Here is an 18,711-nt window from a genome sequence, read left to right on the forward strand (position 1 = left end):
TAATTATCTGTGTTTTTCTACAGTGTTTGTTCTATATTATACATTCAAAGTTGAGAGAAAAGGCAGATGTTTCTATTGCTGCCTTTTTTTTCTTTTGCGGAAAGTTAGTAGAGTAGAAGTATAGAACCAACGTAGACTCAGATATCCAGTTTTGCACTTTAAAAAAGTTGTGCCAAATTAGGCCTATGGATTTGTAATTTCCTTATTTCTATAAGGTGATTTTCTAGGACATGGCTTAAAAGAAAGGTATTGTGGTGATGGTTATCCAAAACTTGCTTATTCATAATTATACTTGTCAAAAATGAATACATAATTATGATCTGTTTCATTAATGTGTCCTTAGATTTTTAGTGGGTATGTTTATATTGTGAGCAGTGATATTTAGAAGCTATTTGGTGTGATATATGATATTTTATTTGTTGTCATAAATAATGTAAAAATATGTTTTATTCAATGCCATCTGAATGACATTTCATGTGCTGAGGCAATGTTTTATCAGAAACCAAATGGAAACTATTGATAATAATCTGGAAAATTCTTAAGCATAGGTCATCCATTATTTCTTGGGATATTTCTAGCTTTTGTTAAAACTTGTTCTTTTCCAAGTATTCTTTTTTAAATTGGGTACCGTCATGTGTAAATATATATACATGATACACATACACAATATATACATATACAAATTACATAGCTTGGAATAAAAAAAAACAGTACTCTTCTTAGAAACACTTCAGTTTAGTAACTTCATTCCTGCTTTACTGATAGGAGTGTTAAGGGACAGGTTGAAATCCACATGTGAAACTGCCTGTTGATCAAATATTAGAACAAGATCCTAATATTTGAATTGTCTCTTTAAGAAAGCAGTTACCTACTAACATAAGTAACAGCTATATAATTTTTTTTTTTTTTTTTTTTTTTTGTGGATGAGTAAGGGCTCTGAAATCACTGAATTTTCTCTCAAAGGCTGACTCAGAATGGGTTATGATAATTTCTCCTACAGTTACTGAAACGGCTTTAAAATGGACAGAATGGACTAAGCTTTTAGTTTGCCGTTTCACTGCTGTTTTTAAATTGATCTTCTGTTTATAATTACAGTATCGTAATGCATAAGAACTATTTTACTTATTATCTATCTGCTTGCTCTTTCTAACCAGGTATTAAAGTGAAATTTAAAACCAAAGAACCTGATGGTTTAATATTTTTTTCTGCTTCACCTGGAAATCAAGAGGAATATATTGCACTTCAACTGAGGAGTGGACGTCCTTACTTTCTTTTTGATCCACAGGTACAACAAAAACTAAGATCATATAAGAATAGCTATATTACGTATTCTAGTAGCTTTTTACCTGCTTAGCTATTTATTTATTTAAAATGAGTCAAGTTAACTGTCTCTTCAGTTAAGCATTCTTTTTTTTTTGTTACATTAGCTACTATTTACAACTTTATTTTTACACTTTATGGTGTTTGTTTTTTTTTTTTCAATATCACCAAACACCGCTATAAAGTACCATGGTTTCAATCAGATGGAAGTATTTTTTGTATTGGCAAAAAAGTCTCTTACTTCCAGCACTAATGACTGTAGCAAAAACAGAAGTAATCAAAGAAATGTTATAAAATAAATTCCACAAAATTAAATACATATACATACACACATACATATATAGAGATAGATAGATAAAGACTGCATTCCTTGCATTTTTGGGGGGTATTTTCTGTTTTCTCTGTAATACAAAAATGTGTTTTCCTGTGAATAATGAATTGGAGAGATCTCTGAAGCTTTTTTTAAGCCCATCCATCTTCTACCACACATCTTTCTATTCTTCCTGTTCTCCCTTCCACTGGATTCTCTTCCCTCCTGCTGGTTTACTCCTTCCTGCTCACTGGAAAGCGTGGACTGATGCAGCCATGGTCTGCACCTTGGGGTTGCATTTTTTTCCAGTGGAGGCAGTCATTTCTAAGGTTTTATCAAAAGGACTAGAGAGATCAGGCTTCTGATGACATATTTGTACTGGAGTTTTAATACTGTAATTTTATCATGTGTGAATATGGTAGTGTCCAGAGATTCCTGTTTGGATTAAGGTTGAATTCTAGCTGTTGTAGTAGGAGCACAAATACATAGAAGTTTATCCTTATGGATTTAGGTCCCATAACAATTGCTTTACAGTATCCTGGAAATGACAGCTCTAATTAGCCACCTAGGGTCTTCACACAGTGTATGAACAATCTGGTCTCTAACAGTTCCAGGAAAACCTGCAGTCAGGAGTTCTTTGTCCTCATTTGCCATGTAACTAGAGGCAAATACTGAAAGAAAAAGCAGGTATCTTATGTGCTCAAGGATTCAAACTAGATTCACAAAGGTGTTAAGCATCTAAATCTTTCTAATTTGTTAAATTTATAGCACTATTCTTTAGATGCTCTTCTCTACTTGGATTTATAGAGACAAACCTAGACATAGTGAAAAGAAAACACTTTTGTTATGGTAATGTATATTTACCTAAAAAGGAGTATATAAATATTCCTGGCCTTCTTGTGCTTAATTCTGCCCCTTCACTGAACCTATGTAGCATTTGGAAAGGATCATAGAATGTCTTGAGTTGGAAGAGATCTCAAAGATCACCAAGTTTCACTGCTGTGAGCAGTGCTGTTATCCATTAAATTAGGCACTCGACCAGGTTGCCCAGGGCCCCATCCAGCCTAACTATGAGCACCTTCAGGGATGGGGCATCTACAGCTTCTCTGGGCAGCCTGTTTCAGCACCTCATCACCCTCTCATCTAATCTGAATCTCCCCTCTTTTAGTTTAAAATCATACCCCTTTGTTCTATCACTACCTACTCACATAAAAAGTTGATTTCCCTCCTGTTTATAAGCTCTCTTTAAGTACTGAAGGCCACAGTGAGGTCTCCCTGGAGCTGTCTCTAGACTGAACAAGCCCAGCTATCTCAGCCTGTCCTCACAGGAGATATGCTCAAATCCTCTGAGCATCTTTGTGGCCCTACTCTGGACCTGCTCCAAAAGCTCCTCATCTTTCTTGTGCTGTGGGGACAAGACCTGGATGCAGTACTCCAGATGAGACCCCACAAGAGCAGAGTAGAAAGGGGCAATCACTCCTGTTGCCCTGCTGCCACCCCTCTTTTGATGCAGCCCAGGATACTGTTGGCATTCCAGGCCGCAAGCGCACGCTGCTGGTTCATGTCAAGGTTTTCATCTAGTAGGTCCCCTGAGTCCCTGTTGGCAGAGCTGCTCTCAGTGAGTTCTTCTCCTAGTCTTAACATAGATGTGGGTCTCTAAGAATGCCATATCTGCCTTGTTCAAAGACTTTATTGCATCCAAGCTATTGCTACCAAGCATGCTTTAGTGCAGTCTTTTCTGTGACTGCATCAAAATGTAGCAATTCTATGGCCAATTAATGCAACCAGGGTTTTCACTGTCAGTGACAACTAATGAGTTCCTAGGTAGCAGTGAAATTTCTTGTTTGTTTTATATTATTAAACCTAATCCTGTTTCAGTGTGCCAGCCTTTAACATTCTTCTTGCAGTGATATTCAAATCTTTTTACATATTAATGAAGCTTTCCAAGTTTGTATCCTCAGCAAGTTTTGTGGGATAACCCTGCTTTTTGAGCTGCAACCCTTTAGGAAATGGTAATGATTGAACCTTGAGGATTTTTATTAAATAACTTTTTTTCCAGCTCCGTTGTTTCTTTCTTAATATAATTTACTGTTGTCATCTCTTCTGCTGCCTTTCTATTCACACGACTGGTCCCTACAACTTTTTGAATGTAGCTGCTTACTCTTTGCTATTCCTATCCTGTAGGGTCAGATATGTTCTATAGCAGCAATTCTTATTCCTTCATTTGTTTATCACAGTTTGCATTTGTATGCAAATATTTTAATTGCTTCTTATTGACATAGTGTAGTTTCCTAATCAGATATGTGTATTGTTTTCTCTAGTTACGGTCATGATACATATAACATACACTTAGGGCCCTGCCTTTAAACACTTCTATTAAAAACTTCAAAAGTTCTTTTTCATCTGTGTGTCTGTTGCTCTTTATCTGTATCAACCTGGCATAATATACTATGCTCCACTCCAGCTGTGTCCTTTCACAGGTTAATTATTTTTACCCCAGTCCCTTTCAGGATTCTTGTATGTATCTTTACTTGTGATGAGTAGTGTATTATTTCTTTCTTGTACCTGCTCTGAGGATAGTCCTGCCCGATCTTCCTAGTCAGGAATCTTCAGGTACTTTAACATCTTCCTTCTCTAATTGTGCATTTCAGATATTTTTCTTCCTGTCCATTCATACTACTCTAAGCTTTACGTACACCATTATTCATCTGTTTGTTGACTGACCATCTCTTGTCTCCATTTCATGTTGTCTGGCTGCTCTTTTTTCCTTTCTTACTGCTTTATTGTCATTCTTTACTTGCTTCTACTCATTCTTCAGGAGGCATAAGGTGTGTTTTTTTTTTTTTTTTTTTTTTTTTTTTTTTGTGCTAACTAATCTTCTCCTTGGTCTGCTCTGTACAGTCATGTTGTTCATAGATCTTCCTCCAAGCTTGGTGTTTCTGCAAATCTTCAACTGTCTGTAGAGTCTTTAATGCTCCCCGTCTGATTTTATAGTTATCTGTCATAGGTTACAGGTCATTTGTTCTATATTTTTCCCAGGGAAGCACTGAATATTTTATACAAAGTGAAATCACTAACAGTGGAAATTTAAGGCTAATCCTAATGACATTTTTCCTTAGTGACTAGGACAGTCTTCTGAGGACAGAATTTCAGGATTCTGCTCCCAGTACTGGGGGAATTGAATCCAGCTCCTCCTTCAAAAGTTGGTCCATTCACTAATCTTATCAGCAAAAAACAGTTACTTTTGTCTGATGTTTGTTGAAAGGTCAAAGTAGTAGAACACAGTCTGAGAGTTAGCTTTTATTCCCAAGTAAAAAGGAAAATGAAGAATACTTAATTATGAATCTTGACTGTACTTTGCTTCTTATCACTGGCAGAATTTCAGTACTTCTGCGTTTTTTCAGTGACAAAAATTTGGATAGTAAAAAAAACTTGACAGGTAGACTTACTTCTGGACTTTGCCACCTAGCCAATAGCTTTGAAAATCTATATTTGTGATCTTTGTACATCTTTTCATGAACAGCACAAAGAGCCACAGAGATTCCAATTAATCTACATACTACTGAGACCTGCTAAAAGTTAAGACTTACTGTATGGCTGAACAAAGTAATCCAGATTTGGTTCCCTATGTGTGATTTTAAAAATGTAAAACAAGCCATTTTATGACAGAATATTTGAGTGTAAACACAGAATCACTCAGGTGGTTCTGGATAAAATGTCACACAGAAGAGGCATTCAATGCAGTGCAATCTGAATCCTGAACTAAGTTTTTCTCCTTCCTTTTTTTCCCCTGAAACTAAACACAGGTTAGCACATATGGTTGTGTGGTCTCAGATTGAATTCATTACAAATAAACGTGGTTTCTGATGTATAAAACTATTAATGCTCTAGACTGTTGCCAAACATAATATGAAGAACCACTTATTCAGGCACCTGATCTTTAGAATGCAGCATCGTTTGTAACAATTTTAACGCTAACTAAGTACACTTTGATGAGACAGCATTTAATAAAATGCTCATTAATTTCATCATTAGCAAGGGTATGCTAAGAAGTAAGCCAGTTTCTTATGTCACGCCCAATTAGCATCCCATGCTAGTAATCCCATTAGTATTGTTGAATTCACTAATGGAAAAACTAATGGGCATGCTACCAGGGCACATTAATTGGGCATGACACCAGTTCTGGTTTTAATTATTAAACTACGATAATGAAATGTGTGTTTGTAAAATATTAAAATGTTGAAATAGAGGAGAAGACAATAAAAAATAGTACATGAAAATGTGCGTGTTAGTATATAAGGATATATAGCTTTGAATTATGATCATGGGACTGAGGACTGCTGTACAAACTATTTCAATACTAATATGTTATCTGAGTGAGAAACATGCTGTAAATATTCATGGAATATTCTGTAACTGAGTACACATGTACACATCATATGTATTCTCATACATAGGACAGTCTCTAATTAAAAATGCACCACATAATGCATACAGTACTATAAATCTCTGTGATAAGAAGCTATTTCTCTTAAATGCACACCAGTTTCAGTGCAAAATACAGTATTCCAACAATGTCATTTAAGTATTAATACAATAAGTCATGGTTTTTATCAACAGGCTTTCTTCATATGTACAATTCAAAAGTCTTTCAGCCAGAAAGTACTAGAAGATCTGGAAACAATTTCTGAGCTGTTTAATTTGGAATAAATATAAGGAAAACTTTAGCAAATTCTAGAAATTGCTTTTGTGAAGCTTAAGCTACGAAGTAACTACAAAGATTGAAATTCTTTGATATTATATATTCTTTGTGCAATGTAATACATTGCTATTCACTCATCACTTGATACATATGACAATTTATTGAGTGAATTGAACTGAATAATACTGAGTCACCACATGGTGAAAGTATGATGTAAAGATATGAGATTTGGTTTGGCATCTGCATCTGTTATTTTCCTCTTACTCAGCAATTCAGAAAAGATTTATTTGACTTTTGTCATGGAAATCTCTAAATTTACCCCCTCATCTCGTTATATTCTTTTGTTTTAATAAAACTGGGGTAAAAAGAATATTTTTTTATAGTCTGTACTTAATACAAGTTTGTACTATATAGGCATCCTCATTAATTACCTTCTAGATTTTTTTGTTGTTGTTCTGAACTTCATGATATGACCTTTTCCTTCACAATACCCTCTCACACAAAAATTCTATTCCTTTTGATACCAACTTAAAAGGGAAATAACACGCTTTCTCTTACTGCCCTACGAATATTCCCGTGTTTTGAGTCACCTCCAGTAAATAGGCTTTGTAGTCAATGATTCTGATATGAAAGTGCTTTCTATGGTCTGCATGTTGAATCATGTCCCTCAAACCACAGAAACCAATGAAGTAGTTAAATAGTGTCTTACTAATAAGAAATCAGAAACCTCAGTGACATGACCCTCAACACATAGTTTTCTATTTTCAGTAGAAACTGAACTAGGTCCTTCATTCCCTATTTATTTGAGAAGGTTAATTTTGGGGGGGAATTAGTAATGAACTTCATTCAGTATTTCAGAAGAACAGAGTAATTTTGTCTTTATTTTTGGATATTGTTACACAGAGAGATATAAAAAGAAATGTAGAAATCTGAATCTTACCTCCCTAATGTTCTAACTCAGATTTTTCTGTTAATAAAAAGGGGTCTGCAGTAGCAGTCACACCAACTAACGATGGTGGAAAAGAGTACAACGATAACAGTTGGCACCAAATAATTGCTACAAGAATTCAAGCACTGGGAAACATCACAGTAGATGGGCAGTACACAGGTAATCAATCCAAATTTACATGATTATTTTGGTATTTCTCAGGTTGTTGCTCACTTGCTTAATTTTCTACTACTTTTGTTCATCCACAAAACAAAAAAAAATCACTCAGTTTTCTGATGAAATCGCTACTCTGTTGTCAGTGCACCTAAAATATGTGTCTGCTGTGAATCTTAAGAATGAGGAGTTTTTCTTCTTGTACTTTTGATCTTTTAATTGTGTTGATGTTCTTTTGCAAATTATCGTTGTAAATATTTCCAGGATATGTATGTATGGGAAAATGTTAGGATTTGTATTACATCAGCATGTCTTCTAACCAATGTCAATATTCTGTTGAGATGAAAATATTGCGTTCAGTGCTTTCAGCAGACTAATGACTATTTTGTTTAGGTTCATCCTCAGCCACTAGTGGCAGTACCATTATTGGAGAGAACACTGGAGTTTTTGTTGGAGGACTTCCACAGGGTTATGCTGTTGTAAGAAGGGATGAAGGTGAGTGCAATTGCAGTTTGTATTATATAGCATACTTGGAATCCTAGGCAGGGGCACAGTCTTAACTGCTTTTGTAGTATTGTGCTTTGTATTGATGTTGTGCCGGGGACATACTTAATATGCACAATCATTTACCTAATTGTTTTGATCAAAATTAAGCCTGTACAGTTTAATTTTATCTTTTTGGAAAGGAATATCTTCATAGCTGAATTTCATCAACACTAACGTACTGTTGCATCTAATAAGGTCTGTGCATATTGTAAAAAATTATGTACAGAATTATAAACCTGGAAGTAGTTTGTTATGTAGGTAAATGTATGGATGTGTTTTATGTTCTAGATTCCTAAATCATTTTCAAAAAAGGCATAAGAATTGTCTTTAGTAGCTTAAGGACAAGCTGGATTGAGAAATAGAACATACTGGCCTTTTTTTGGACCAAATTAGGATCCTTTAGGGTTTGTTGCATTGAACACAGTGGTGAACATATATTCTGTATTCTACTGCTGTATTTCTGTGGAGCTAGATCATAGCTGGCTTCCACAGAATCAACAGACGTACTCCTTCACATATAAACTTGGTCTGTATACCAACAGTATATTCTACCCAGGACTTCTGTCTACGTAAAAAACAAGGTACAATCAGCTGTCCTCAGTGAATTCATGTTGAGATTTACGTTTTTTTTATATATATCTGAAAGTCAATTTGTTTCTTAAGTTTACGTTCCTACCACTGATATGTATGTGGAATTTATTTGATGGCTTGCATTGTGGTACATTTGAATAACTTTCTCTTTCCCTTCTTTATTTTAGCTTACTAAAACCAGAAAGTTGTGCATGAGTTCTTCTAAACACTAGTTCATAAAATTGTGTAGGAATGTCTTCCCCAAAAACTGCAGCTAATTGATGAAAATGAGGTTAACTATAAATATGGAGTAGATCTATTTTGTCAAGTTGAAGGTACCTGTATATAATAAGTCAAGTTCAACATTTTGTAGCCACATGGTAGTAGCTGCTGTTCTTAGTGACTAGACAGATTCATGAAGTTAGCATAGTGACGAATTTATAAAGTCAGAGATGATAGTTATCAATTTGTACATGCACATACCTGGTAAGGAGAGCATGTACAAAACATGTGGATTCATCCCTATGCTTATTTGCAGGTGATTGGCTTTAATAAATTATTTTCCTTTTCTGCAGGAATGAAGATGGTAATCCAGAAAGGATTTGTGGGGTGTCTCAGTGACCTGTTTTTAAAGAAAAAGTATACTCCATATGAGTACTGGGAATCTTTGAACTGGCAGAATGCAGAAGAGCAAAACAATGTCTATCACATTTGGGAGGGATGCCCCACTGTCCTCTCAGAAGGAGCACATTTTCTTGGCAAAGGTAGTGTGCCATACTGTATACTAGCCAAGTATGTTCTTTACATCTAAATGACATGCATACCGAAAGTATTACAGTAATGTGACTTTCAAAGCAGTGCTGTTTATATAGGATTGTTTTGAATGCACTAATCTTTATTTTGCATAATACTTTGCTGTCTGGAATAGGAATTGCTTTCACAGAGAGGTGATGCTGCACTAACAGTGGTTAGATTTGTTGTCCATGTAAAGATCATTTTTGAAGAGATGCAGATGTCCATATTCCCTCAAAACCCCAGCTCACGTTTTTGTAGCAAAATGTTAGGATCTTGCACTAGTTTCATTTCTTACAGTGCATTATGGAGAACTGTCCTTTACACAAAGCTAAATTACAAAAGCATAAATGTTAGTCTAAACATCAGTCTTGAAACCTGTGAGTTCTTTGTATCAAAGTAGAAAGCAGCATCTATATTTCTGTTGTTGGTTTCTTGATTCTATCATTTATATTTTTGATTAACATATTTATATATTTACTTTCTTTCAAGGTTTCCTGGAATTGTACTCAGGTGTTTTTAGTGGTGGGCAGGAATTTGAGATCTCCTTCAAATTCAGAACAGATCAACTGAATGGATTGCTTTTGTTTGTTTACAATAAGGATGGCCCAGATTTTCTTGCAGTAAGTTTACAAATTAGTACTAATAGCTATATTCAACTATGATAGCTGAGTTTGCTTACTAAGATAAATTGATTAGAGAAATTCCAAAACAGTTAATTTTGTTTTGCTTGTTTTCAAATTCTACACACAGAAATGTGTAAGGAGAGTAAAAAGCCTCCAACAGATGCTCAAGATAAGTTATTTTATATAATAAGAAAGACATCAATATACGAAAAAGCAGAATTATTCTTTGTTGGATTAGAAGTGATTACGAAATAGTATAAAAGACTAGTATTAAAATAATTTGTTTCACCTCTAATTCATTTATGATTAACAAGATTTGTTCATTTTGATTCAAAATGTAAGTAAGTCAGTATTTTCACAGTACTGTTGAGGAATCTGCACAAGTCGTTTACTGGCAAATCTTGGAGAGATGCTCATGAGCTTTTGGTATCTATTAAAGAAGACTTTTATATTTGGGATTTTGGTTAAGGTTGAATGTATGTTTTTACAATTTTTCAAACTCTTTGTACTAGCTTCATAGTGCTGGGTTTTTATACTTTTTTCCTCCCAATGGTTTTGAATGCGATGAGGCCATGGTCACCACTGCATAGTGGGTTTATTATAGTTACTACTTGCAGCAACATTGCAGAGGATTGCACTGAAAGTAAGATCTCTTCTTAGTTGTTCCAAGAAGCAAACATTTATATTTAGAGATTTTTTAATCTGTTGGTACTCTTTATAACCTGATCTGCCCTTTCCACTTTTATTTATCTGTTTATTTATTACTTTGCAGCTGTTCTCCTAATGGCTTGTCATGTCAAAGCCTGTTTTATAGCATGGCATTATATCTAATGTGTGCTTTCTTTTAAACTTCTGACATAAAGCAACTAAATATATTTTCATCCTTTTCAGGTCAGCTATAACTTACTCTGTATTTATTTTTTGTATTACTATTCTAGCAGATTGGTTTGTTGTTTTTTTTCTAGATTTTGAATTCTCATAGAACTAGCTGCTTCCTCTTTTCAAGCAGCCTTGGTTCAGAAATTATAGTAAGTTCCAGTAGCAAGTTATGCTAATTATATGTTATGGCTTAAGTTTGGTCCTTGAGTAGTGACCGAAACTGTGGGATTTTAATATGTTATATACACCAATGTTCCACTCTGAACAGGCATGTGTGGATGTAATTTACAGTACAGAGGCACTGTGGACAAGAATAGGGACAAGCATGGGTCTTAGATTCTTCTGGAGATCCTTGTGGCATGTTTTCATTTCTCATGCTCTTTGAAAGGATAACAGGAATATGAGAAAACTTCTGGTTGTAAAGGAGAAAGGGGACTTAGTAAATTGAAAGTGCAATGAAAAGCACAAAGTAAGCAGAACAGTTTTCTTCTCTACACATGCCTCCAGATTTTTGCCATTTATATACTTACATTATTTTTAGCAATAGAAATTGTGGTTTGTTTTTACAGCACTTTTTCTAACCCAACTAATTTTTTTTTTAATCTGACTTTATACCTGACAGTGATATCTCCATAGCCTTAACATGCAGAACTTCAGAGTGAATGAGTATATGCATGCTTTTCCAACCCTTGCAGCATTGTGTTCTGCACATACATAATGATGAGGGAAGGTTTTTTCACATGAGCTCAAAAAAAAAAAAAGGTTAATAGAAAGTGAAAATGAGGTGTGTAGCATGTTGTGCATGAGCTATGATGTCTTTGTTAGGAGCTTTGGTCAGGAGACACCTGCACTGCAAAACAGACTAGAAGCCATACATACTTAGCTCACTTATCCTGAGCACAATGTATGATGGTATTCCCTGACCCATTTCATTGCATAGATCACACTTCTGTTACTAGCTTTATAGTTTTGGAATGACACATGGCTGGCCTGCTACCAAACAACCAAAGAGGCTGTCTTGTCTTCTGGCCAAGACAAAATTATGTCTTAGAAAGGTGCTTTGTGTAAAGGTCATTTCTTCCATGAGTTTCAAGCCCTGAGATAATTAACTGAAGCTAGAGAGGTCAACCTGTTTCTCTTTGGATCCAGACATAATAATTTTGAGCAAATGGTGACCAGAAAAGCTAGTATGAATCACTGGCTTTTGCTTTGGCACATCTTGTAGATTTATGTGGCTGAAAGAAGGTCCTGTGGCTGCTGATAGTTTGCACCACTGATTTTGATGCTGACCAATTCAACAGTAGATAAATGCTAAGCACTTCCAATCTTATGTGTAACAGCGGCACCAGCTTGCAGAGCATTGGTACTCATTAAGCTGATTCTGAATTCTAGAGCCAATTTGCTTCTGCAAAGCTACAAAGAGAGAAACCCCAAATGAACTTTTTCAAAATAATTGCTCTTAAAAAACTACACAAAGTGAAATAATAAGTGTCTAAGATGAGAGTTACCTGTGATGGGCAGTCCATAGCTTCTCCAATTCTACAGCCTGTTCTAATCTTCGAATGTCTATTAAGAAAAAGAAATTATAATCTTGATATATAACTCTAATTTTTCTCGTTACATCTTGTCTATTGATTTCTCATCGTTTTTCTGCATACTTCTGAGAAGAATCTAGTCTGTCTTCTCTATATCCTCCCACGAGGTAGTTAAATAGAGATGAATGTTCTCCTACCACCTATTCTTAAGACTGAATAAGTTCACTTCTCTCAGCTTCTCCTTACACATCAGGTATTCCAGCCCTGAGAACCTGGTGCCCCTTTACTCAATTCACTCCAGTGTCAGTACTTTTTTAGTGCTTGAATGTCCACAGCTAGATACAGTACTCCATATATGGTTTCACATGCCTTAAATAGAAAGGAAAAATCACCTCTTTGGACCCACTGTCTACCATTTTTCTAAGGCAATACAGTGCATTCTTAATCTATGAATTCATCTGGTGTTTTTCTGAACCTTTGCTCAGTACTAGAGAGAGAGCCCTGTAAGTGCTAGATGTATCCAGGATTTTGCATTTTTATCTTCATTGTGCAGAATCTCAAACTGAGCAGTGGTCCCCTCTCTCTAGATGTGCCCAAGCATTCCAAATGTCAGTCCAAATCATCACAAAAATCACAGGCGTTATTCTCTGCCTGCTTTAAGTCTGTGCCAGGATGAGTGAATTGGAAGACGGGGTGTGCTGAGCAGTTGACCCCACGTCTAACACCATGTCATCTCTGCAGCAGCCAGGTCTAGCAGACTTGCTGGTGTACTGCTGTAGTCATGCAGCTGAAACACTTTCTTCCCCACAGCGCTGTGTGATCTATGTTAAAACTCATCAGTGAAGAGAAATAGTGACTTGTGCAATGGACTGCTTTTACAATTTGTAGTCATAAGCACTGATGCAACAATCTATCCTTAACCTGTGTTTTAGAGCCCTTTTCTATGAAGGGCTATAAACTCATGGAAATGGGAAAATGGGAAATGGGAAAGGCGTTTTGTATCCCAACAAAACAAATAAACAAAGGAATAGCCTCTGAGCAAGCAGTCAGTGTGCACTTTAAAGCAGGATCTATATTGTCAGTGGCATGTCAAGTACTGAGTTCTTTCTTACACTAGGTTCCCTGTTAAGAAAATGCAATCTGATTATGAATACTGCAGTATTAATGTTATCAGTAACCTAAATATGTCAGTTTGTCAATACTGGTGCTAAGCATTTATATTAAATTTGTAGGGTTTTTTTTGCTTAATAAGATTTTAGTGTGGAAAAAGAAATGCTTTTTTTGTGAGCTTATCCATATTTTTCAACCACAAGTTCATCATCTTTGCGTTCAATGCTTTATACCTTCCAATTGACATTTTCACACCACTTGCATTCTAACCAGCTAGGATAAATAGTCCCCACAGTAAAACATTTGGAAACTTCTGCTGTGATAATTTACATGGAGTGCTTTTCTATTAGAAAAGTGGCATATTAATCTCAAAAAGCATATACGAATCCAGTTATTTTCTCAAAATATTTAGGAGAATGAGGATGAAATACAGAATCAGTGTATGCTGGAGAAATTGGAAATTGAGTTCACTAGCCAATTAAAAGAGCTTAATCAGATCTGACATTTCATTTCATTATTATCTTGTTACATTCTTCCAAAAAAATGAATTGATAGGTAAAATACTGTTTTCTCATTCTCAAAAAAATAAAAAGCAAACTAGTCCTGATTCTTCATTTCATCTTTTCCCTTAGTCCCAAAATCAGTTGTCAAAAAATTCAGAATGTGTTCCTACGTTCTGAACTAACTGCAAATTAGCATGGTTTATGTGAACAATTTTATTGTAATTTCCACTTTCCTGAAGATATGAAAGTGTCTTTATCCTTTTTTTACTTGATTTTTTTTTTTATATCTCCAGAGTGCTCATCTTTTACTTCTCTGTATGTGGTGCTTTTTTCAGACTCTCTTTTTCTGTTTTAAAACATTAGATTGAACTGAAAAGCGGGATACTAAACGTCTTGCTGAAAACTGGCATTGTCTTTACCCAAGTGGATCTGTGGTTAGGACTGTCTTATTGTGATGGAAATTGGAATAAAGTAACTGTGAACAAGGAGGGCTCTGTAGTTTCAGCAAGTGTGAATGAGCTGAGAGAGCAGACGCTGGAACCCAACGTTCAGCAACTGAAAGTAAACTCTCCGGTCTACATTGGAGGAATCCCATCGGAGATTCAGAATATCTATAAAGATCTGGGGTCGGAACTAGGTAAGGTGACAACCCAGAGTTTGTCACGTTTTTTCAGAAACTTTCGGCATGTGCAAGGTTGTTGGACGTTCTGCTGCCCAGAGCTTAAATTCTTGAATTTGTAACATTTATCAAGTTTAGCAGATAGTTTACTATGTCTTCCCATTCATTGTTACTTTAACTATCAGTTATCCATACCAATTCAACTTTAGTTTACTCTTAATCCCTTTGTAATGTTATAAAATCCTTCCAAGCTACTGATAAGTGAAGCAATCCAACTGGATGAAACTGGAGAGTGGGCAAAATGGGATGCCCAACCAGAAAGAAGAGCTCAGATTTTCCTCAGAGAAAGCCTGTTCAGATCAGCTTGTTTCTCTTGATCATTTTGTTGTGTTAGCTGCAGATCTGTAATAAAACACAATGGAATACAGTACAAATATCAAATATCACTGTAGTGTAGCTGAGTGTTGGCGCAGGTTGCCAGAGTTGAAGGCTGACCTTTTGCAGGCAGTAGTTGATTATGGTCTAAAAAAAAATCAGTGAGTATAAAATCCTGAATTAGGATTTCAGCTATGTTATCTGGTGATTTTTATTTATTTAATTAATTATTTAATTATTTATTTATTTTTGGCATTACCAGGAGCAAGAGAGATATTTGCTGGGTCCCTTTTGTTCTAAGATAGATCAAATTTCTAGGAAAAAGTATTAGGTGCAGCTTGCTGCTAATAGTCTGCGCCTAGGGTTTGACTGTATGAAATGTATTCCAAAAAGTGCCTTAAAATTAGCCCTCTTTATTTTGGGGTTCTGGATTTTTCTTACTTATGCTTGGGTTCATCAGTCATGCTGTATTTTTCAGATATGATGGTCAACTAAGTAGTAATCAGTAAGTGATCAGTAGGGAATCAAGTAAGTGACTCTACTTATGCTTCCATTGAATACATGTATTCATGTAAACTCTGCAGAGCCACATTGCGACCTTGTGGATTCACAGCTACAGATGGGTTGAATCAAATTAAAGCACTAACGTTCACAGACAGCTCAAAAATATTATTTTAAGTATCACTCCAGCAGTGGATATCATATATACTTCATGGTCTTCCTTCAGGTTCTATACGGGCAATTTTTATGGCTCAAAAGAGCTAGCCAGTCATCCCCTGTCAGCGTTGCCTTGTAGCAGATGGTATGGGCTCGTCAGTGGATGCATTCTCAGCTCCTGCAGCAAAGAGAACTGTGATCTAGGGCAAAACAGTCTGAAGTGAATGTCTGAAGTGCATATTCAAGCACATCAATAAACATTACTTTTTTTTTCACCAAGCCTGCTCAGCATACTGCAAAATAAGATGGCAGAAGTGAATGTGTATTTAGAACTTCTGATGACAAAAACATTTTTGTGTTCCTAAATGAAGATTTAGATCAGCAAGGCATCCACATATTAAAATCTTGGCTTAAGTGAATATTCTTAACTTATGTCTGACCCTATCATGCTCTCAAATGTAGCCTGTCAGTTTCTATCACTGTGACCAATCAGAATGATATTGGTAATGAGAATATTAGGCAAAAAAGGAGGTAAGGTTGAAGCAGGACACAGCTCCATAGGATGTTAGGGCAGACAGCTGAGAAAGTAGCAACATCTGTGTTTTGGTTTCCTCTAGTGTTACAAGGTTGTTTTAATTATAATCTGTAGAAAATATGCTTTCAACACTACAAATGAGTTGGCGGGAAAGTCTGTGAGAATTTGTACTGCCTTACTCTGCAGCTACCTGAGCACAAATAAACATTAATTGACTGACATCAGTCTGAAGTCCTCAAATAATGAGAAAGTGAAGAAAATGAAAGTAATGGATTAAAATATGTTGTATAGTGTGCATCTCAAACACAAAATTAAGCAATTGTTCATTTTGTCTAGTAATTAAGATGCTTCTGCAGACTGGTGTTAATTATTTGCTCTACCACAAAATGTCTGGAAACTGAGTAAATCCCTGTGGAATAGGAGTTGACTTTAACAGAGGTGTGTGCAATATAAAGAACAGTTTCTCTTAGTTCTTAACATAGTGAAGAGAGAATTTGTTTTAAGAGGATCGTTAAAAATCAGTATGCCCCTTCAGTATCCCTTTCATTTTCAGGAACTATCTATGAATATTGGATTCTCAATATAGGTGGTTAAATATGATTGTTGTTCTTATCTGCCATCTTTCAGAAATAAAGGCAGTAGAAGTACATAATGTGTAACAGTGTTTAAAAATATAATGCTTTCATTAAGCTAAAACAAGAGCACTAATCTCTGTAAGACTAATCTTCAATTTACATAGTTAAATCTGAGGTGAATTGAAGTCTTCAGTTTGGTGACTGTTTGGTTTTACTTTAACTACTGGGCACTGAACTTTAGCCAGATCTGAGGTTGTTCCAAAAGTAATGCCCTCTATTTATTTCCTTAGAAACTGCAACAACTATGAGGAACACAATGACTTTTTGATAGAGGAAATTTGCAGCTACGGTGCACTGTGTTTCAACAGTCACCACCATGAGCTATGTATTTTCACCAGCAATGAACAAGAGTTTGTATGTTTTCATTGTAAAAAATCTGCACCTGCAGAGGTGACCCGCTGTTTCTGGCAATGCTGCTGTAATGCACCACCCACCACCTCACTGTGCTCACATCCATTGTTTGATCTTCATAAACTTTCAACAGGCATCAGAAAATGTCAGTGGGTGTCATTTTTTTCCACATGGAGGAGTTCAATTCCATGCCTTTGGTTCATCTGTGCTTCCATGTCAGATGCCATTTTGTCAGAGTGCCCCTCTGCTGCCATCTGTCCTACAGTAACAAAATGTAATTAAGTAATGGTGGGAAAGTTCAACATCTACTGCCATACCACTGACATTTGCCTCTGATGTCATGAGCCAACATCATAAACTAGGAGACATTTCTTTTAGAGCAGCCGCTTATTTTGCATCAAAATATTCATTTCTGTATAACTTAAATCATAGAAGTATGAAGAAATTTGAAGAAGTACACCCTGAGATTTTCCAATTCTGTTATTGCAAATAACTAGGTTAACATATTTGTAATGTTGCTAACAATGTTACACGCACACACAAATATATACACATACACAGATATGTAAATAAATACTTAAATTTTTCCTATCAATGAGCTGTTTAGGTTTATGTTTTCAGAATATGTTTGCAAACACTATACCAGATTTAGACCTATTTGGATAATTGGATTTATCTCATCTTTATCATTTCCTGAGCATTCTTTTAATCTACATGTTCTTCTCAATTTATCAAGAAAGTATTGTCAAGCAACAGAAAGCCAGTTTTTAAAATCAGAATCACTTTTATGGTAATAATTTTAAAGGCAGAAGAGGCAGAGCAGAAAACAAATATTTTCTCATAGGGTAGAATTGATAACAGTGAAAGTATAGTTCCATAAGGCAGGAATTCAACACTACAATGTCAGGAATTTTTACCAGCATCTTATCGTGAAAGAAGAGACAGATTTCTCACATTGGAAGTTAATGTTTTTCCATTGTAGTCTTTACTGTTGAAAATATAGTTTCAAAAGGAATGAATGTGATTCTTAAGTAATGACTGAGGTTCTTTATGTGATACTAATCCCTTACTGTTTGCTAGGTTTCGGTGGTTGCATGAAGGATGTTAAATTTACACGAGGTGCTGTCGTTAACTTGGCATCTGTGTCCAGCAGTGCTGTCAGAGTCAATCTGGATGGATGCCTATCAACTGACAGCGCTGTTAACTGCAGGGGAAATGACTCCATCCTAGTATACCGAGGAAAAGAGCAGAGTGTTTATGAGAATGGTCTACAACCATTTACAGGTAACACATTGGTTCCTTAAATGAAATAGATCATTTTTATTTCCTTCTGTATTAATGTGTTACCGTGTTCAGTCTGTGTTCTTTCTTTCTTCCCCTCTTCTGCATCTCTGTGGTCTTTGAAGAATACCTTTATAGGGTGGTTGCCTCAAATGAAGGAGGATCAGTATCTAGTGCATGGACCCGTGCTCGTACAAGAGAATCAGGTAAATATAGCTTTAAGGCTTACTTATGTCCATTTATCATGTGCTATCGAATATCAG

The 18,711-nt window shown here is 35.7% G+C and overlaps 1 protein-coding gene across 11 annotated transcripts in view; it reads left to right on the forward strand.

Moving 5' to 3' along the window:
- The window catches only part of USH2A (usherin), a 370,614-nt gene that overhangs the window by 127,037 nt on the left and 224,866 nt on the right, over positions 1-18,711 (forward strand). For 8 of the 11 annotated variants that reach the window (XR_005858133.2, XM_015283893.4, XM_419417.8 and 5 more), the window contains exons 22-29: positions 1,155-1,285; positions 7,314-7,440; positions 7,828-7,929; positions 9,126-9,314; positions 9,835-9,965; positions 14,359-14,632; positions 18,248-18,451; positions 18,574-18,654. Coding sequence is in view for 8 of the 11 variants with exons in the window: in XM_015283893.4 (XP_015139379.2) it covers positions 1,155-1,285; positions 7,314-7,440; positions 7,828-7,929; positions 9,126-9,314; positions 9,835-9,965; positions 14,359-14,632; positions 18,248-18,451; positions 18,574-18,654 (1,239 nt within the window). In the remaining 3 variants the exon portion in view is untranslated. Of the gene's footprint in view, positions 1-1,154; positions 1,286-7,313; positions 7,441-7,827; positions 7,930-9,125; positions 9,315-9,834; positions 9,966-14,358; positions 14,633-18,247; positions 18,452-18,523; positions 18,655-18,711 lie in introns of those variants that run through there. The other 3 variants (XR_005858135.2, XR_005858134.2, XM_015283895.4) reach the window with 3 other exon arrangements.

This window comes from Gallus gallus, chromosome 3 (assembly GCF_016699485.2).
Source record: "Gallus gallus isolate bGalGal1 chromosome 3, bGalGal1.mat.broiler.GRCg7b, whole genome shotgun sequence".
Taxonomy (NCBI): domain Eukaryota; kingdom Metazoa; phylum Chordata; class Aves; order Galliformes; family Phasianidae; genus Gallus; species Gallus gallus.